The following is a 22,216-nucleotide window of genomic DNA, read 5'->3' as shown; positions in this document are numbered from 1 at the left end:
AAATGTTATGTTCCCTTGTCTCTTTTAAATTCCTTCCCTCCATTTTTCACACGTCTCTCCATCTTTAAAGCTTCTTTAAAGCTTTAGCACTTGTTAGTTTTGGCTTGCCTCCGATTCAGATTCTCTGTTCTTTATCTTCTTCACAAAATACTCTGTTCTTCCCCAATAAGCACCATCATGGTCAGTTGCTTTGTATTTTGTAGGTTCAAGAGAAAATTTCCTCGTACCCGAGCTGGGCATGATAAAGTTCTACGGATTGTCAAGTCTGACGGCAAGATTTTAGAATACAGAGCTTCGATCCTCGTGAAGGATGTTCTGTTGAACTTTAGCGACTGTGGCATCGGCATCTCGCAAGAAGCTTTCCGATATCTCCCACCTAATTATGAGTTGAAGATTGGGCACATGTATTACCTCCTCCCTTCTTCTTCTTCTTCTTCTTCTTCTGCTTGTCTTAGTCCTAGTGCTGCTCCTCCACCAGTATCTCCCTCTTCGGCTGATGCCCATAGCCCAGGCGGTCTCAAGCGAATTAAAGTGGTTATAACCAAACAACAACTTCAACTGTTGTTGTCAAAGACAGTGTCGTTGGAGGAGCTACTCTTGGCACGGGGTAAGCCAGCGTGGGATGGCGTTGATTCAACGACAAACTGGAAGCCCAAGCTTGAAACTATACCAGAGGGAAACGAGTGGTTCGGAACTTATGCCTCCACTGCTCCATTGCAGCTTCTTCTCTAACCACGAAACTATTTCTGTAACACGTAACCCCAAAAAATGGAGGGATACAAAGATTATATATATGTAGTATAACTGAAATTGAAAATCCATGTGACCTGTGGCTGTGTTCTGAAAAATGAATCAAGGACGATACTTCAGAAAACAGAGATTTTTGCAGCACTGGACTCCATGTCTTTGTTATTTTGGACTACTTGTTTAGTTTCTTAGTTTCAAGTTTGAGACACAGCAACATAAAAGTCACAATCATCCCTCTCCTCTCCTTTTCTCTCTGTTGGGTAAGATGGAATTCAACCATGGGCCTTAAAACATGTTTCTTCGGATATTGACTGGTATTACTGGATGGGTGGAGGGATGTTTCCCATGAAGGTTCTGGAAACTGTAGGGGTCATACAAACTGCTGTGATCAACTATTCAGGATACCTAAATGGCAAATGCAGAGACAAGATAGAGGGCTGTTCCAATAGGTTCCAAGTGAAAGGGGCAGGATTAGTTGTAGTCTTCCCTAAACTAAGGAATTACTCTAGGTAGCTACATAATAACCAACTCTGTCCTTGTCTCTGTTTGTACCAAATTTCAGTCTGAGAATGAAATAGGATCTGGTCTCCATGGGCAATAAGGACTTGTGGACTTGGAAATTGAATTCAGATCAGGTTTGTGTTCCACACTTCACGTTCATATCCAAATTGAGTGTTCACTTGGATCCAATCCATTTTATGGACTACCCTTAGGCTTAGGCTATGTTCGGGTCTTAGGATATATTGGCGTTTATTGTGCATGAAATCATTGTAACATTTATTAAATAATTATTAAAAAACAAAAAAACATTTAGATTTATGTGCATGAGGTGTTGAGGTAGGATGGAAACGAATTAGATCGGATTTGGATCAGGGTATATTTGAATCTGATTCGAATTCGGATATGATAAAGATGTTGGATATCTGAATATGATTCGATCTGATTTTATTTAAAAAATTATTAAATTATTAAAAGGCAAATAAAATATAATAGTTTAAATAAAGAAAAAAAAATAGAAATATTTCTTCAACTATTTTCATTGTATATATACATATTTTTATAAAAAATAAATACTATAAAAAATTTACAAAAGTGCAATATAAATAACATTTATACATATATTTTAAATAAATAAATAAATAAATAACATGTATATATCGGGTTGGATAGGGGTGATCCAAATCTGATCCAATGTTTAACCGGATTTGATATTTTTATTTTTCTTTTGACTGTATGTGTTTGCAATGCAAATAAATTTGTACTGATACAAAATTATGAAAGTGCAAATGATTTGAGCATAGATTCTGATTTATTTTTATTTCAAATTTTAGTTTATTTTGTTTGATTGCACTTTGCAGTACAAATGAAGTAAATTAAAACAAAGCAGAATAAAATAAAACCCAAAACAAAATTTACATTTTTTCATTTGCACTTCCATGCATATGCATTTGTATTAATGCAAATAAAACTGCACTGCAACCAAACACAGACATAGCCTTTTATATTTTTCGGTATTGGCATTAAGCGGTGGGAACAACAAAACGGAGGGCAAGTGATGTCCACTGGGCTTGCCATGGAGAACTGACAACTATGCAAATTTGATCCTACACATTGAGGAATGCCTGAGCGGTTATCTCAACTATTGGGTCATTGGCCAAAAAGGCCTAGAGTGATTTGCAACTTTGTGACCGTGGGAGGTCAGTGTTGGAAATGAATGGATATGATTAAAATCGAGTTCTCCAATCTTTTCACCTAAAAACAAGGCACCAACTATATATTTTTGCTGCATAAGAGATGGAAACATTTCAAAAACTGATATGTGCAAATAAAAATTAAAGACAAAAACATTATATAATCAAATAACAAGATCCATATCGTCTATCACCACCGCCGTAGTCTAATTCCTCCTCTATATATAACCACTGCCACCACCTCCACTATTGATAGCACTTCTAGTAGTGCCAACAACAGTGGACACAAATTTGGTCATTTCTCCTCTAAGGTCGGCCCCTCATGCCCAATCTATGGTGAAGCAACTGTAACTATTAAGCAAAATAGGTTCCTCAAATGTCCACCCATGGCTCTCATTTGGTTGAGTGTGGCTTCAAGTTGCAGAATTGACTCGGCATTCGAATTGGAATCTCTCTAACTCTAAATGGTTGGTGCAATGGTGGCGAATTGATGACTCTCGTTCGGTGTTTATTAAATGTGCTGTTGTTCTCTACCATGCACGGAAACTGAAAAGGATGGTGTAGATTGGTTTTAGATGTAAAGTTTTCGACCCTTGCTCTGAATGGCTAATGCCCAATTATCAGAACTGCATGTGGCCAAGCAATCGGATTCAGTGACATCCCTTGTTACTCACATATGGGTTCTCCCACCTCGTAACGTTCTTAAATTAAATTTAAGGGTGAATTGCTGACGAAATCTGCACTAAAGTTTGTGGTTGTTGTTAAATCCTCCCTTCAACTTTCTAGTATAGTTGCAATTATACCTTTTTTTTTTTTTCGTTAGAATCTTGTAAAAAAAGGCATAAAAATATCCAAAATATGTAACTTTTGACTAAAGTGTTTATTTTTAAAATCTTCTCTTCATATAAATCACTAGTTCAAACCCTTCATATCTCTTTTTTTAAATTGATTTATTTTTTAAATTTACCTTTCATATCAATTGCTCTGAAACTTTAAATTCTCTATTTTTTGTTGTTTATAAAGTTTGTATTGTTTTTCTTATAGAAAGTAGCTTCAACTCAATAGTAGTTGCATGGGTACTTTGGACACTTTCGTGCATCTAGTAGGGGATTCTAACAGAGGGGGTCTACTAATGTTTGTGTCTAAAAGTTCAGGAAAGGTGATTGCATTACCAAACTTCAGGGGAGGTTTTAGTAGGGGTGGCAATTTTTAACCCAACCTGCTAAACCGCCCAACCCATCCGGTATCTAACCCATCCAACCCGCCCATTTACTCGGTGTGTTATGTGATCAACCCATCACCCAACCCACCCATTTAAATAGGTTGGGTTGGGTTGTGGATAACCATTATAAACATAAGTATTAATTCCTTAGTCTTTTTTTTTTAATTTTCTTCATTTGAATTAAATAATTTATAATTAATGCATTAACTTTCTATTAATAATTGACTAAATTTAGTTTTTTCTTGAATCAATACACTTCACCCAACTCGATACATGTCGGTTCGGGGCAACCCGAATCTAAAACGATTTGGGGCGAGATGATTCGACCTCAGCGTGCTTTGCCCGATCTGGACCGTCCATCCGACCAATATCCACACGGCCTTACCCGAATATGGACCGACCCGATTTAGCTACATTGACTCGGTTCGGTCCAAGTTAGTTCATCATTGATTGAATTGGTTTGGTCCGGTCTGGTCCGATCGGATTGAACTGGATCTAAATGGTTCAACCACCCTTGAACCTAAGTGGTCCGGTCAAACCCAGAATCCAAACATAGTCGAATGGCTTCGTCGCTTGTGTAAAGATAACATACATGTAATGTGATCTGAACCTTCACCACTTATGTAAATAATAACTACAATAATCACCAAGTTACAACCAACTTATTTGTTAAGAGAGAGAGAGTTTGTTTTGTAAATCCATAAATATAAGATTAATGGGTTTAGGCAGGTTGGATTGGGTTAAAGCGAGTTTGGGTTGAACCTAACCCATTTAATTTTATATAACTGGGTCATTAATGGGTTGCCAGATTAGATGGGTTGGATTGAAACTCAACCCAAACCAAACCCAACCCAACCCGTGCAATTGCCACCCTAGGTTTCAGCAATTTACCCATGGAAAGACTACAAGTTGGCATAATAGTTAGGAGCCAGAGTGGGGGCTTTGTGATGACCATCCAGATCAGTTAAACACACACTATGAACACATTGTGTAAGCACTTGAAAGGATATTTTAACACTTACCCCTTAAAATACCCCCATCCTACCCTTGAAAAAGATTAAAATCAGCTTTTGATATAGCTATAGAATATTTATTGTGTGCTTTGCTTACAATGTCGTATCTACTAGATCTGGACTCTTATGGTTGCATGTGTCGTACATTGCAGCTTTGCTCATTCACTTTGCTCTTTACATCACACAAACTATCAACACATTGCAGCTCTGCATTGGGAAAATCTTTCCATGAATGACAAAATTAAGTACATGAAATGTTCCCAATGCATGACTGAAAAAGTTGTGTGGTGTGTTCAGTGAGCACTCCTCATTGAAGAGCAAATCCAGACACCCTAATTGGGTCATTTCTCTAATGAGGAAATGGAAACACACTATGGCTATGTTTGGTTTGAAGAAAAAAGTAGGAAAAGTTAGGGCTTATCCGTTGACAACACTAAATATTGGGCTTAAGAGGAGAGAATAATTTGTTAGTAAATTATTTTTAAATAAATAAATAATTTAGTAAAATAAACAAATAAATGTTTATTGAAATCTATCTCTTAATGTCACATCTCTTTTATTCTATCAACTTATTTTATTAAAATAAATAATTTATTTAATTTTATTAAATAAATAAATGTTTAAGCAATTATAATAATAAAATAAATAAATAAATGAATAAATAAAAGTTGAGATAGAGAATAAGAGAGAGAACTGAGAACATTCTATTATATTGAAGCGCATAATTGGTTGAAGATCACGAGGCGGTTCGAATAATAACACTATTTCTTTTGTTAATTTCTAATATTTTAGAAATGTTTGTTGGCTCTGTCAGTCAAATGAAATAGATCGTTCCTCGTACCTCATAGGGATAAACGAGACGCAGATACAGTACGGAATATATTTCTTTCTGCTATTCAAACTAATACAATACAATACTAATAAAGACCTTCGACCGACTAAACTATCTATAGATATAGATACCGGAGTGTTTCTTATTAATGACTAATGACTACTTCGGTGGTTTAGAATAGAGTATCTAGTAATACGTTCCATGTAAGATATAAAGTAACTGCTCCAGCCGGTCACTTATACATTGAGATCTGAATGCACTAGGTTGCACCAAAAAAAAAAAAGAAAGATGAAAATGTGACTAAAAATGGTAAATGAGGGAAGTATGGTTTTGAATACTGGACCGGTTGAAAAGAAAGAAAGAAATATTCAGCCACGTATATAAATATAATTTCGCACGGGAAGGGGAATGCCTTTTGAGCACATTTGTTTCTGACATGTAGAGGTGTAAATGGATCGGTCATGATTCGATTGAATTTATATCATTCTTGTTTGGATCTTTGGATCGGATCTAATGCGACGTAATCTGGCTGCTCCTAGTTGGAGATGACTTGGTTTTCAGTAGACGACGGAGTTAACTAATCTGTAAAAAGGGGAATCAGAGAACCCGGGGGTGCTTATCCGGCAAGGTCACTCCGAGGCTTAAGTTGGTAATTCGCGAACTAATGGTAATTTAGAAAGCAAGAGAGCTAGTGAGCAGAGATTACGCGTACCTTTGCCCGTGGAGGGTTGGGGTATTTATATATTGGAGTCCTCGTGGGTTTTTCGGAGTGGTTTTGGGTTTCTTGCTATAATGAGGCCCGTTTCCGCATTAACAAGAGATAACGCTGCCAGCTGATAAGGCTTATCACTGTCGCCTGAATCGGTCGGGGGAGATAAGGCTAGCTGTTACGAGGCGTGATGCCGTAAAGCGTGGAATCTGGTGGCGAGATCTTCAGGGTTGTCATGCAGAGGTCGGTCAATATTACCCGAGCTAGTGCCCCTTGGATCCGACTTGGTACGAATGTTGAAGTGCCTTGAAACCGAGGTGATCTTGATGCGATCGTGTTCTGAAGTGAACTTGTCCCAAGGTGAACTTGCCCCAAGATGGTTCAGTTATCCGAGCTTGGTCCATTGCAGACTTGATGTGTCAGAATGAACTGTCATCCTATCAGTTAGGTCGTGTCCACGTGTCCCACTATTACTAGGTCGGGCCAAATCACCCTACATTAATTGCCCCCCACTCCCCGAGCCAGGGGTCCTGACCCGGTGCGAGGAGTTCATGACGAGCCAAGTGGATTTGGTCCAAGGTTCGGGCAGCTAGTAAGATGAATCACGGGTCGATTTGTTCGGCCACCCGATTCAATCTGGAAAACCCAGGTCGCATATGGCTTATGCGCGGATGTCACATGCTTTGTAAACTCCGCAGACGTAAAAAAATGTGCTAAACCGATTTTATCCTCGGGGGTCGCGCAGCCAGTTTTCCTAGGAGTCATTGGATTGCTTCGATCTCGACCGTTAGTTATCGGGCATAGCAGCTATAAATAGGGGGTCCGTGACTCATTCTTCTCGCAACAAATTCAGTGATTGAGCTCTCCTGAGGTTGCGTCGAAGTCTGCCAGCTCGGTCTTCTTTCTGTTTTCTACTTCGTTCTTTCTTTTTAGTGAGTCCCCATTCCTTACCTTTTTCCTGCTTTCTGATTATGTCGAGTACTAGTGTAGATAGTGCTAGCGAGGTGGAGGGTGATGTTGTTCCTGTTGGGGAAGTCACCTCTCAGCAGGGTGCCTCCCCTCTTCGGCCTTTAGAGGGAACCTCTAACCCCGAAGTTGAGCCATCACGGCTCGGGGAGATCGAAGCTCAGGAAGAGGGTCTGTCCTCCAGGTCGGGGGCCCCATCTTCTTCCCGAGGTCAGGATTCCGATGACTTCGGTCCTTCCAGACTATCTTTGGACAGACTGCTGTACTTAGTATCCCGCTATCGTCTCCCCGATAGCTTAGTCTTTAGCATACCCTTAGGTCAGTACACTTGGGCTCATGATCAAAATGAGCTTGCCATTTTTGAGGAGCAATGGTCCGCTTGAAGGACAGCGATGATGAGGTCCGCTCGAAGGAGGCTCAAGACGCCAGGGTGGTGGTACGGAAGCTCCATTGCGAGCTGGACCTAGCTCGGGGCGGGGTACTTCAGGCTAAAAAGAGAGCTGAGTGCCAGAAGCAGCTGATTTTGGATCAGGAGGGGTGGATCTCCTCGCTGACCAAGGAGAATGCTAAGCACAAGGAGCTGATTTCAGTGATGACCAAGGAGAACGCGTAGCAAAAGGAGTTGATCGCAACAATGACCGAGAAAAAGGCACGACTTCAACGAGAAGTCGAAAATCTCGAAGCAATGGTCCAAGAGCGTACCCAGATCTTCAAGACCACTACCCAGAAGAAAGGAACTAGGCCGTTGAACGCTTCAAGGAGTCCTCGGAGTTCCATGCTCTCTAGGTTGAATATGGTTCAAGCTCCTACCGCTCCGGGTTCAAGTTGTGCAGGTATCTGGTCCAGAAGAAGTTCCCCAATCTCGACCTCGGTGCCATCATGATGTCGGGCTTAGCCCCCAGAGTGGCCAAGGCAGCGAACGAGGAGCCCGACTCGTCAAAGGAGGAGAGTGATGACGAGGTCAAAGTAGTGGAGCCCTCGGATACGATTGGCAGTCCCCGTGCTCGATTCTGGCTCTTTCCTTTCTTTGAATCATGGATGTACACCCCGAAGCCCCTAAGCTCAGGTCACAATGAAATCTTTGTACTTCAAATCTTTTCATCAATGAAATATAAACCTTTTGACTAATCCTGGACAATAAGTGTGAGTGACTCCCGATCTGGGCAACGAATGTATAGGTGGCCCGAATTGTCGAGCTACCAAGCTGGACAATAAGTAAGGATAACCAAAAATAAAATTTTTCTAAGTGGAGATTACCCCGAATTGTCTACCCAGACAATTAGTAGGAGTAACTTCATGTAATGTACACCGAGGTGAGCGGCATTACAGGGTATATACCTGACCTGTCCACGCACAGGCTACTCATTTAGATGTTGGTTGTTCCTAACGGGCCCAACCTATTGTTAAATGTCGAAGTGGGCTAGACATCATAGGGCTTATACCCGAGCTGTCTACACCTTAGGCATTAGAGGTACTTTGCCTATGCCGAAGAGGCAACTAGGACTTATATGCCCATGCCGAAGAGGCGATTGGGTCTTAGGTGCCCATGCCGAGGATGCGACTGGGACTTATATGGTGATGAGTCTGTCAATTCAATACTTTAGCCCTTAGGCCTTGGGGGTGACTTATTGTCCACCCTCCTTAAACTTGCCCATGCCAAGGAGGCAACTAGGGCTTATATAATGCCGAGGTCTTTTATCAGCTTGGCACCTTTAGTCCTTAGACTTCTGGGAGTGGCTTACAGTCCGCTCTCCAGTTAGGCGATCATAGGTAGTATCGCCTTAGGTTAATAACGTTCCACGCCCGAGGCACCTGTTTTCCTTCTAAGGTTTCAAGTTCGTACATACCTTCTCTGAGCATCCGCTTTACTCGGTAGGGTCCTTCCAAATTCGGTCCAAGATTACCAACACCGGGCTCAGGCACCATGACTTTGCGAAGAACCAGGTCTCCAACGCGGAAGTTCCGCTTCTCGACCCTGACGTTGTAGTACCGAGCCACTCTCCGCTGGTAGGCCACGGTCTGGATGTATGCGAGGTCCTATACCTCTTCTACTAGGTCGAGGTTGGTGCACAGCTCATCATCGTTCGTCTCTTCGTCGCATGCCTCCAAGCATAGCGTAGGCACCTCGATCTCAGCTGGGATTACTGCCTCCATGCCGTAGGTGAGGTTGAAGGGGGTTTCGCCCGTGGCGGTCTTCACAGTGGTTCGATAAGCCTACAATACACTAGGCAGCTCGTCTACCCATAGTCCTTTAGCTCGGGCTTGGCGTGCTTTCAGTCCACGGAGGATGGCCCTGTTCATGACTTCTGCTCGACCGTTTGCTTGGGGGTGTGCCACCAAGGTGAAATTCTACTGTATTCCCATTTGGTTGCACCGGTTCTGAAACTTGATGTCCCCAAATTGTTTTCCGTTGTCAGAGATAAGCACTTGAGGTAGTCCGAAGCGGCACACCATGCTCCTCCAAAAGAAGTTTTGCACGCTACGTGCTGTGATCGTTGCAAGAGGTTCGGCCTCCACCCACTTTGTTAAGTAGTTCACTGCTACCACTAAGAATCTCCTTTGTCCTGCCATTGGCGAGAATGGTGCAAGGATGTTGATTCCCCATTGTGCGAAGGGCCATGGGCTAGTGAGATACTTCAGGTCAGCAGTAGGCTGGTGGTGGACGTTGGCGTGCCTTTGACACTTGTCGCATCTTTTGACAAGTTCAAGCGTGTCTGCCTTCATCGTTGGCCAATAGTATCCCTGTCGTAGCATTTTCTAGGTGAGAGCCCTACCCCCCAAGTGTCCGCCACACAGACCTTCATGAGTGTCGCGGAGAACGAGATCAACTTTTGAGTGTCACAAGCAGTGCAAGTAGGGGGAGCATGTAGGATCTTCGGTACAAACGTCCGTCTATTATGACATACTTGGCTGCCTGTCGCTCTACCCTTCTAGTTGCATTGCGATCTGCGTGTAGGGTTCCGTGAAGCAGGTAGCTCGTGAGTGGATCGATCCAGCTCGACTCTACTTATGCAACAGGAGTGACCTCTTCTGCCCCCCAAGAATGCTAGGCCGAGGCAGGTTCTCTATGTACACGGTCCTCGTGGTGTTGTCATTTGTGCTGGCTAACTGGGACAAGGCGTCGACCTTAGCGTTCTCGGACCTCGGGATCTGACTAATGAAGTAAGACTGGAAATCACGCAGAGCTTCTAACCTTGGCTAAGTAGGCGACCATGGTTGGCTCACGAGCTTCATATTCTCTGATGACCTGGTTGACCACGAGTTGGGAGTTACTACAGATCTTGATGTGTTTGGCTTGCACTTCGTTCGCTAAGGCAAGCCTGACTATCAATGCTTCGTACTCTGCTTCATTATTGGACGCGATGAACTCGAATCGAACTGCATACTCCATCTTCACCCTGCTTGGCCCGTACAGAATGATACCAGCTCTGCTACCTTGCTGATTTGACGAGCCATCCACATGGAGGATCCATGGCTCCTCATCCCAGGTTGGCTTTGCTCTAACCGGGAGAGGTGTCGTGCTAGTTGAAGCTTCCTCTCTGTGCTTGGGCTCGATCAATTGTGGGAATACAGTGATGAAGGTACATTCCGCGACAAAGTCGACTAAGGATTGGGCCTTGATAGCTGTCCGAGGCTCGTACTGGATGTTGTACTCATTGAATTCAATGGCCCACTTCGTCAATCTATCGGAGACCTCGGGCTTGAGTAAGACTTGCCTCAGAGGCTTGTTGGTGAGGATGACGACGGTATGGGCTTGGAAGTACGGTCAAAGTTTTCGAGCTGTGGTGACTAGTGCATACGCTAGCTTTTCGATCTCTGGATACCTTGTTTCTGCACCCTGCAAAACTTTACTAACATAGTAGATGGGTCGTTGAACCCGATCTACTTCTTTTATCAATATCGAGCTGACTACCTCATCACTCGTGGAGAGGTACAACTTCAAAATATCTCCCTCTTCGGGTTGGGTCAGAACTGAGATACTAGTTAGGTACTTTTTGAGCTCGTCAAAGGCGACCTGGCACTCTTCGGTCCATTCACAGTCCTTGCTCTTTTTAATTGCCTTGAAGAATGACAGGTAGGGATCTACTGACTTAGACATGAAGCGGCTTAGAGCGGCTATACGACCATTCAACCTCTGAACCTCCTTCAATTTACAGGGCGGTCTCATATCTAGGATGGCCTTTATTTTGTCAAGGTTGGCTTCAATGCCATGTCGGTTAACGATGTAACCCAGGAATTTACCCGAGGTGACACCGAAGACACATTTGTTAGGGTTTAACTTCTTGTTATATTTGTGCGAAATTTCAAAAACACAATGTAGATCTTTTATAAAATCATTTGAAAACTGAGTTTTGACGACCATGTCGTCTACATAGCATTCTACTTTTTTACCGATCAGTGGCTCAAAGAGTCAGTTTACAAGTCTTTGGAATGTTGTCCTAGCGTTTTTCAGTCCAAAGGGCATGACCTTGTAACAGTACAGGCCTAGCTCGGTTATGAAGGCCGTTTTTTCTTCATCAGTAGGGTCCATCTTGATTTGGTTGTAGCCTGAGTATGCATCTAGAAAGCTCAGCAACTCATGCCCTGAGGTCGCGTTCACCTGACGGTCGATCTTGGGAAGTGGGAAGCAGTCATTCGAGCAAGCTCGATTCAGGTCGGTATAGTCAACGCATATGCGCCATTTACCGTTGGCCTTTTTTACCAGAACGGGGTTAGCCACCCAGCTCGGGTAATGAACCTCTCTGATGAAATCGGTTGCGAGAAGCTTCTTGACTTCCTCGTCAACTACTCTTTAGTGCTCTAGGGCTAGGTTGTGTTTCTTCTGTCTAATGGGCCTAACTGCAGGATCAATGTTCAACTTGTGAGTTATTATTTTAGCATCTATGCCGGGCATCTCTGTCGCGGACCATGCAAACACATTTAAATTTTCAAGTAAGAAACTTACCAGCTGAGCAGAGGTTCCTCAATCGATGCGTCGATTTGGAGAGTCCTGCCTGGATCTTCTATCGAAACGGGTATAGGGACTATCTCTTCTATTGGTGAAGCTCACTCCTTAGTGTACTCCATAGGTCGTTCTAGCTCGAGGTCATCTGCTACCTTAGCTTTCCCTTTGAGGGCGGTGACATAGCATTTGCGAGACTCGAGCTGGTCACCTCGCGTTACCCCTACTCCAAAGTCCGTAGGAAACTTGATGGCCGAATAATAGGTGGACACCACTGCGTGCAGGGCATGGGTGATAGGCCGACCTATAATGGCGTTGTACGGGGAGGGAGTCGTGACCACTAGAAAAGTGTGGTCGAACCTCACCATGCTAAGCCACGTACCGTCCTCTCAGTGCTATGACCGTTGTCTCTATGAAAGTGACAATATACATATTCTGTTTCTAGTATTCGGATCCCCTCTCACCCGAGGTGGCCACTTCACATAAGAGGCATCCTTGATCGCCATAAGAATTTCTCCTCGCTTCGCATTCAAAGGCGTGTAGTTCGTCCTTTCAACTGGAGGAGTTCGAAAATGCTGATCCGGTTTACTCCCTCCTCCAGCTGGTTCGTCCTTCTTCCGCTTATTATCCCCATTGGTTGAGGTTTCTCCTTCTCTTTTCCTTTTTTCTGGTGGATTCTTGCTTTTTTGGTTCATCTCTTCTTCTGTTCCGATGAACTGGTCAGCGAGCTTGAAAAACTCTGTGACATGTTTAGGCTTGTTGGCAACCACGTGCCACTTGAACTCTTTGTGGGTGATGCATCTTTTCGTAGTGTGAGTCTCACAGCGGGATCTAGGTCGGGAATCTGCAAGCATGTGTCGTTGAAACGCTTGATATAGCTCCGGATCGATTCTCCCTCCCTCTGGACTATGCTGATGAGGCTTTCCTAGGACCTCAGACACCTCTTGCTGGTGATGAAGTGCGAGGTGAAGATCTGCACGAATTGCACCCAACTTTTAATTGTCCTAGGCGTGACGTTTTTGTACCATGTGCGAGCCACTCCCTTAAAAGTTGTGGAGAAGGCAACGCACATGTAGGGTTCATCAGCCCCGACTAGATGCATCTGTGATTGGAAAGAATCCACATGGTCATTCGAGTCGAACGACCCGTCGTACTTGTCCAGGGGAGGTACCTTGAAGTCTTTGGGCATCGGGACAGCTAGGAGCTTAGGGGATAAAGGAGAATGGAAAGGAGCAGAGTGGTCTTCACGGTTCCCCATCTTGCCTCTTCTTTTCCTTTAGGTTGTTTGGGCTGCTTCTTTACTGGCTCCGCATTAGTGTTGCTAGCTTCTGTGTTGTCAGGCATTGTTCTGACAGGGAGCTGCTCGACGAGCCTTACGACGCCGCTTCTGTTGCTTCTTTACTAGCTCTGCATTTGTGTTGCTAGCTTCTGTGTTGTCAGGCACTGTTCTGGTAGGGAGCTGCTCGGACTGCTGGCGGCGGCTGATGTGGACTGAGGGGCCTTGTCTAGAGTCTGCGGCTAGAATCCTGAATCGGTTTTCTACAAGTGGAATTTCAAACTACGATGGCCGAGGTGAAGCGACTTTGGTGGGCTGAGTGTCTCCCGACCTATTCACTTGCTGCAAGGCGGGAGGAGTGATTTGTCTCTCCCTCCTGCCGCGGGACGAGACCTGGCTCCCGAGATTCTGGATCTGGGAGGTCTCTCCCCGGCGAGGAGGGCGATCGCTTTGGCGGCGAGGCTTGACCTGCTGTGTTGCCGGATTCCGAGGTGGAACTGACTGTTGATTCTATGGTAGTGGAGCGAACTGCTGCTGGCATTGTTGCTGGTAAACATGATGCAGAATTTGCTGCTGGTACAACTAAAATTGCTGGAGCTGTTGCATTTGGGTTTGCATAGCCCGCACACAGTGTACCAGGTCATCAAGTTGATTCTGTCCAACTGCCGGGGGAATGACAGAAGGTTTAGCAAAAGTTGCACCCACCGTAAGAGGGAGAGTGGCATTCACCGGTGCAATGACTTGAGGCACGTTCAGTGTCGGAATCCCATCTGCAGAGAGAGGCACAGTGAACTGTCCAATGCACACGGTTGGGACTTGAAGTTGTCCCCTGGAGACGTTCATGTCAGTGTTCTGTCTAGCGTTATTGGAAGATGCCATGGAAACTGAGTATGGGATGCTTAGTGGAAAGAGGCTTTTTGAAGCGTTTCCCACAGACAACGCCAAATGATGCGACGCATTCTGGCTGGTCCTAACTGGAGATGACTTGGCTTCCAGTAGACAACGGAGTTAGCTAATCTGCAAAAAGGGGAATCAGAGAACTCGGGGGTGCTTATTCGGCGAGGTCGCTCCGATGCTTAAGTCAGTAATTCGCGAACTAATGGTAGTTTAGAAAGCAAGAGAGCTAGTGAGCAGAGATTACGCGTACCTTTGCCCCTGGAGGGTTGGGTCTTTATATATTGGAGTCCTCACGGGTTTTTCGGGGTGGTTCTGGGATTCTTGCTATAATGAGGCCCATTTCTGCATTAACAGGAGATAACGCTGTTAGCCGATAAGGCTATCACTACCGTCCGAATCGGTCGGGGGAGATAAGGCTAGCTATTACGAGGCGTGATCCCGTAAAGCGTGGAATCTGGTGGCGAGATCTTCGGGGTTGTCATGCAGAGGTCGGTCAATATTACCTGAGCTAGTGTCCCTTGGATCCGACTTGGTACGAATGCTGAAGTGTCTTGGAGTCGAGGTGATCTTGATGCGATCGTGTTTCGAAGTGTACTTGTCCCAAGGTGGTTCGGTTATCCGAGCTTGGTCCATTGCAGACTTGATGCGTCGGAATGAGTTGTCATCCTGTCAGTTAGGTCGTGTCCACGTGCCCCCCTATTACTAGGTCGGGCTAAATCACCTTACATCAAGATCAAATTTGGGTTAACCCCTTATCTGATTTGGTATATGTTATATATTTATAAATATAAATGTATATAATACATAAACATGCTATTTATTTATTTATTTATAAATATATTATTTATATTGTATTTTTATAAATTTGTTATATTATTTATTTTTTTATAAAAAATATGTATATATATGATGAAAATAATTAAATAAAATACTTGTATTTTTTCATTCTATCTTTGTTTAAATTTATATATTCAAATTTTCTTTTAATGATTTATTAATTAAAAAAAAAGATTGGATAGATCCAATTTACTGATAGGATAGAAATTCAAATTGAGACTTATCAAATCTGATTGGATATTTGGATTCGATCAAATCCGTACAGGATCGAATTCAGACATACCCTGATTCGAATCCGATCACAATTATTATTGTGTAGTGAAGAAGCCCAAAGTGTCATACCTAAGGGTATATTATCTTTTAAAATTTATATAATTGTGCTCTCTGTTATCAAAAAATGACATGTGCCCGAATCAATCATTATGCCACACCAGCGATTCGGCGACCTCACTCGGTGAGTTGTGAGTACGCTCCGCCGCTCCCTTCCGAAGAAAGGAAAACAAGAAGACGCGGAGATCAAACGAGTTGATGAGATCTTTTTTAGTGGGTCCCCACATCTGCCAAAGGAAAAGATTTTAAGATCAAAATGATATCAAATCCACTATTGGAATTTGGAAGTCAATGGGTTTATCATTCAACAAGGGCAAGGAGTGACGATCCAGTAAACGGTCAGACGCGCTTTCATTGAATATCCTTTTTACTTGTTTATCATTCATTGGATAGGAACATGGGATAGAATTAGAGGCAATGATGAGTGATAAACACGATGGATGGGATGCTTACGACTTACTCCATGGGAAGGGAACATTCTCATTGAATCATCTCTCTTTTATCGGATCTGCAAGGTTCATCTCATCTGTACATTGCTTTTGACCCAGCTTTTCCTTTTCCTTTTTCTTCTTCTTCTGAGTTCTAAATTCTAATTGCTTTGGTGGTTGATACTTCGATCCATACAGAGAGAGAGAGAGAGAGGGTTTCTCACTTCTCAGACAAAAGTGGATACTGGGCCCGGCCCATATTCATTGCTCCTTTACTTTTCAGGCATGAGTCTCCGAGCATGCCCTCATCCTGCTTGTTGCCAACTTGCCATGCCGATCCCTACCCAAGTCTTGAGTCTTGAGTCTTAGTCTTGTAAAATGCGATTTTGTCTAAAGCATGTACAGCCTATACCTAAATCAATCAGATCAAATGCACAACTTTTGATTCTATAGGACTGTCCTGATAAAGGAAAATATGGACGGTGATTAAGCTAAAAAGAGTTTCATCGATCGTAGTCAATGTCTTTTTCGATCGTGTAGGGCCATCTTTACTTTTATTTATTTATTTTTATTTTCATTTTCATTTTCAATTTGTTTGGTTAAAAAAAAACAAAAAGATTCTTGACACTTGTGTCGGTTGAGAACCTCCAAAGAAGATCAATTCTCACCGACGGACGCGTCTTTCTCGTTCCCGTCTACAAATTCCGAAAGACAAGAAGGAGAAGGAGAAAGAGGGTAGCGAGTTAGAGAGTTAGCACAAGTAACAGATGGGAAACTGCGTGTTTGGAGGGAATGGAGGCGTAAATGATCAGGTGATCAAAGTGGTAACGTCCAACGGTGGGATCATGGAGCTACGTGCACCCATCACCGTAGAATGTATTACCAATGAGTTCCCCGGCCACGGCATTTTCCGAAGCCGCGATCTCTTCTCTCAACCACTTCTCCACAACCAAGAGCTTCGCTCCGGAGAACTATACTACCTTCTACCACTCACCGCCGGGAGAGGAGCCCGAATCACCAGAGACGGCGACATCAGGCCAAACGGCATTTCGTCGTCGTCTCTGGTGACTCCCTACCGGATGTCGTTCGACAATCAAGGGACATTAAAGCGATCGGAAAGCGAGGTAGTGTTTCCGAGGTGTAGTAACACGGGAGTGTGGAAAGTAAAGTTGGTTATAAGCCGGGAACAGTTAATGGAGATACTGTCGCAAGAAGCTCGCACCGAGGCATTGATCGAGAGTGTGAGAACAGTGGCGAAATGCGGAAATGGGGTCTCGTCTGTGGCAAATTCAGATCAGTGGAGCCTCTCCAGTAGCTGGAAAGCTTCCTCAGAGAAACATGCATATGGGGGCCTGGATTTTAGTTTTGATTGATGCAAATTAACACAAAAATACAACCCTCATTTTAATTTTCTTTCCTTTTCTGATTTCCCTGTACAATTTTAACTTGCTAATTTTTGAATGGCATGATTGAATTAATACATGTGAAGTAGCAGTGTTTTGTTTGATTTGTCTAGAATTAGGTTCCTTTAAAGCATGATACAACGAACGGAACATTCAACCCCCTCCGTTCATCTTCTTTGGAGAAATGGAGGAGTAGGCTTTTACTGATTTCATCTCCGACGCCCCGCCCCCTTGTTTTATTGATGTTGCTGATTTCTTATAACCTTTCAACTGCAAAGCATTGATAGATTGGAACGTCGTGTCTGTTTCATAATCATCGATTTATCAGACCCACCCACCCAACTGTAAAATTACGAGTCAGTCTACGTGTTCATGCCCTACTCATAACGAATTTTGTACTTCTCTCTCACACTCCCAACACAAATCAATTCCTTGAATTTTTGCCGTTCAAGTGTTGTTGGAAATTGAATTCTATCTGCCACACTGATGATATGAATAATGGATCGGGCCTGAGCCGGCCTTTGCCTTTTTTTATATATAAAATATTAAATATATACAAATTATTTTATGTAATGTATGTATAAATAAATTTTATACATTATACACCATAAAATATTGTATATGTATATAATTATATATTACGGGTGTTATATTATAATTTTTATATATAGAATATACAATATAGCATATGTGTGTGGGGGTAGTGCTCGTATTTAACATACAATATTATATATGTGTATCGATTCAATTGCATGAGTTCGACCAAACAGATGCTAGTTGAAGATATGTGAATAAGGAGCTTTTTCACGGAAAATATTCAAATTAGACAAATCCCACTCACATACATGGTAGTGCTCGTATCTCTTACGCACAGGTGCGAGTAGTATATAAGTACAAGAGATGTTTTTAATGTACAACTATAGTGTTTTGTGGGTAAGAATGGATAGCATTTTTATGCATTCTTGGTAGGGCCATTAATTTTTTTTTTGATATCTTCCCAACCCAGGTGCAGGCTGGATTCAATCCCAAGTCTCCACTACGATCAACAGGAAACCTCACCAATCAGCTGGTTGGCACCTTACAGTACTCTTTGGGATGGTCTTTTCTTATGTTATGATGATGGCATGATGAAAGTGGAAATGAAAAGTGATAAGAAATGTCTGATTGGCATTTTGTATAAGAACTCAATTTGATGGAGAATGAAAAAAAGGGGTTGGTTCTTGATAGAACGAATTGATAGGGTTCCATTTATACATTTGGAGAGAATTATGGTTTGGGTCCTACAAGTAAATTGCATTTATGGCGGGATCCAGTCCAATATGGTTCATTATTGATGGATGAAGTCGAATATAATCTGATGAATACTTTGTACCATTTTAAATTGTCCCAATTTAATGTCTGAACCATCCAATCTGTTGAATTTGTTTTAATTTAGATTGGTTCCAATCCAAACCTGATTTATTGACACCTGTATTCTTATCTTTTATCAATGGACCATATATTGGTTCCATCCAATCTAATATAAATCCATTACAGATGGACCAGGTTCAATCCAATCCAATACCATTGAGGGTCCATTTCGTTGGCAGTTAGAATTGGAACCAAAATCCTTTAGAATCGAAATCAGAATGATCTATTCCCACAATCTACTTGGTTCAGACAGGAATTGGAATAAACTGGAATGGGATTTCATTCCCAAGGGAGGGGGACAGAATGGCTATTCTACCTGTTAGCAGGAATGGGAATGAGATTCCAATTTCGCTCAACCAGACAGGTTTGAATTGGAATAATCCATTCTGATTCTGATTCCGGATCCCAATTCCTGTAAACCAAATGGGCGCTAAGTCTGGACAGATCCAATTCAATATGTCTTATGGGTCTTTCCAATCTATCCAAGTTGATTTGGATTTGGACGGGGTCCAACTCAATACCAGTCCATTGACACCCCTGATGAGATCAAAATCAGTCTCGACATATAGGATCTTTGTTCTCGAACTTATGTTTTTAATGGCTGGATCCTAAGCCCACTAAAATATGGGTATGGAGCAAGGAGAGGTTTTAGATCAACGTACCCACTTCATTTCATCCCAGCCAACTGCTTCTCAGTGCACAATCTATTGATCATATAACAGCTAGATGCAATCATTGGAGCTAATTGCGATGTGTATAAATATTTGCATTGCATATTTCACAAATACAAAATGATATATAAATGTATCGATAGATATATCATACAAGGTCAGGTGGGCTGAACAGGTTTGGACTACCCGAGACCTCAACCCAAATCCAACTATTTTGGTCCTATTATAGCCCAAAGCCTGGAAAGCTAAGTCAAATCCAAGCAAAAGGTAGGGTTGGGCTTGAGTAAGGCCCAAGTTGAAGTCGTTGAATCATGCCCAATTAGCCACCTCACGTCAATTTCATAAGATTGCCAAAAATACCAAATTGCATATTAATTAGTGTAGACTTATTCAAAACCAGAAATTTGAGATTCAAGGTCGATTGTCTATTGTCATCAAATGAAAGATCAATGTGTTGGTCTGGTTTGAGTAAATGGTTAGCGAAACTAATTAGGCTTGAGAGTAGGGCCAGTTTGAAAGCTTTACAATTGATCTCCAGCCTTATACCCTGCTGGTGCTAGCACAGTCATGGTCTATTGGTGCAAATGGGTAGTTTTGGAGTTTGGGGTTATGATATGATGGGTTTACCATGGCTCTATGAATCCTAGACTGAGGTCCATACCCAGCCTGGATTGCCTAGCATATGGGCTTTTGGGCTAAGATCAAGTGGAGTTCAAATTGTTTGTAGTAAAAAGACATTATTCTGCCTGGCTCTTGGCTCTGACTCAATTAAAAATACAATGTGAACTATATATGTAACAGTTCTATTGCATAGGCCTTGTTTCTTGATGCGTTTGGGAGAAGACGCAGAATTACTTCTAGATTGAGTTGGGAACCAAAATGGTTCCTTTGAATCCAAAAGCACTCCTGGCATCCTCGCATCCAAATTCAAATCTCAATCTCTGGAAAACAGGAAGGTTTCACTTAGATTTCATTCTCTTGGATCATACCAAGTATGGCCAAGGTTCAAGGTAGCGATATGCAAAATTTAAGTATTGAGAGTTTTGGTTGATTGAAACACTTGTACTTATTTTTATTTGAACATTTGATTCTGTCTAATCAACTATTAGGCTATGTTTGGTTCGGTTTGAAGCAAAGAGTAGGGAAACCTATACAAGGTTTATAAAAGTTATAGGTTTCCCTACCTCTCCCTTCTTCACCTACTCTTTCCTTCAAACCAAACACAGTCTCAGTGTTGGAAACAAATAAACAATTACAATCTCCGAACTCCCAATATTTATCATATCCCTATTCCTAAAAGCCAATGTAACCGATACGTTATCATATTTTGTAGCTTGAGTATGGCCTATAAGATTCATATAAACTCAGGTGTGGAAATAATAATATATCAGAAATGGAATTTAACCATTCAGCCTCGGGGAGATTATGAAACATTAATTATTCTTTTCAAAATTCAAATAGACCTCTAGCATTGTCATACTAGATATTTCATCTTCATGTTGGTGCTTTAGCATTGATATCACAGCCGGCCTGGTGAACCAATTTCAACCATTTCAAGCTCTATTTCTTCAATCTGGATTTTCCTGCTGATGATAATTAAGACAATAATGTAGTTGGATATCTTAAATTCTTACCTACGACCATTTTGATGTGTGGCTGCAATGCAATGCGTATAGATTCTATACGCATAGAAAGAAAGCTTTCATATGGATCACTTAGCTAGAGAGATTCTATACGCATCTCAAACCTAACCTTGAATTATAGTGGACATTTTCAAAAGTGGGGCTAATTTTATTAAAATTTTTCTTTGCCCAATTGGGTGACAACACTCAATAACATAAAACTGCTCATAATAGAGGTACCCAAGGGTGGAGCTTGGGGGGCATGGTCTCCCTTATGCCTCAGAATCTCCATTGATTGTTTTGTTGGACCCCTTGCTCCATGGCCCCATCCGTGTTCATTCCCTGATCCCTCCAAAAAAAATAAAAGAAAAAAAATGGCTTCGCCCTTGCTGTGGCCTCGGGATGAAATGACGTCGTGGTGAGGCTACAACAATAAACCAAAGACTATGAATGACAATATCTAACTCCTTGAGAGAGAGAGAGAGAGAGAGCAGGACTTAAGACTGAAGGATGCTTACTGATAGCGAGGGAATCAAATTGGATGGGATAAGGACAACGGCCGTATGCGTGAGCGTACACTTTGTCTTTTGGAGTTTATAATTATGTTGGAAAAACAAAAAACAATTCCCAACATAAACCTCTATCGAGATAAACCTGTATTTATACTGTTTTAACAGTCTTTTTCAACTTTGTATTGGGAATATCTTTCTATGAAATAAAATATGGAAGTACAAAATTATTTTCAATGCAAGACAGTAAAAACTACTTGAACGGGTTTTGCCCTAACTGAAACCGAACTCTATTTGAAAGTGATTTGATATTGTAAAAAAGTGACACATGTTCAAGTCTTTAACTTTTTTTTTTTCTTTATTAAAAATTGCTATAAAACAACTTTTGTCAAAACTTATGCTGAATCTATAACCCAATTGACTAATTATATCAAATTTCTCAAGCAACTTGGAACTTTATAAATCTTATTCAAGATACAAAAGAACATTTCACCAAAAAATAAAAGTTGTAAAAGAAAGTGCAGTTGTAACTTTCTTTTCTTTTTATTATATTATTATGTGTTCAAGTAATTGTGAAATTTATTTTAAACCGTTATATATAAAGTGGATAATTGGTTTCTATTTGTCTTAGGAAAAACTTCACTACTTAACAAATTAATTCTAACTTCACCGTACTCTTAGAGAAGGATAACTGGAGTTGATGTCAAGACA

The 22,216-nt window shown here is 41.9% G+C and overlaps 1 protein-coding gene and 1 long non-coding RNA gene across 2 annotated transcripts; both read left to right on the top strand.

Annotated features, from left to right (window-relative positions):
* Positions 1-106: 106 nt before the first annotated feature.
* LOC148864337 (uncharacterized) lies at positions 107-888 on the top strand. Its single transcript, XR_016109320.1, has 2 exons — positions 107-404; positions 479-888. It is a non-coding gene; the product is annotated as an uncharacterized LOC148864337 (long non-coding RNA).
* A 15,595-nt stretch (positions 889-16,483) lies between these two features.
* LOC148864336 (uncharacterized) lies at positions 16,484-17,372 on the top strand. Its single transcript, XM_088975182.1, has one exon. It carries the CDS (start codon positions 16,658-16,660, stop codon positions 17,261-17,263), a length of 606 nt encoding a protein of 201 aa, XP_088831308.1. The 5' UTR covers positions 16,484-16,657; the 3' UTR covers positions 17,264-17,372.
* The last annotated feature ends 4,844 nt before the right edge of the window (positions 17,373-22,216 follow it).

Source organism: Nelumbo lutea, chromosome 3 (assembly GCF_056320005.1).
Source record: "Nelumbo lutea isolate HS-2025 chromosome 3, American lotus-T2T, whole genome shotgun sequence".
Taxonomy (NCBI): Eukaryota; Viridiplantae; Streptophyta; class Magnoliopsida; order Proteales; family Nelumbonaceae; genus Nelumbo; species Nelumbo lutea.
Note: the sequence above shows the minus strand (reverse complement) of the source record. Positions and strands in the feature narration are given on the sequence as shown.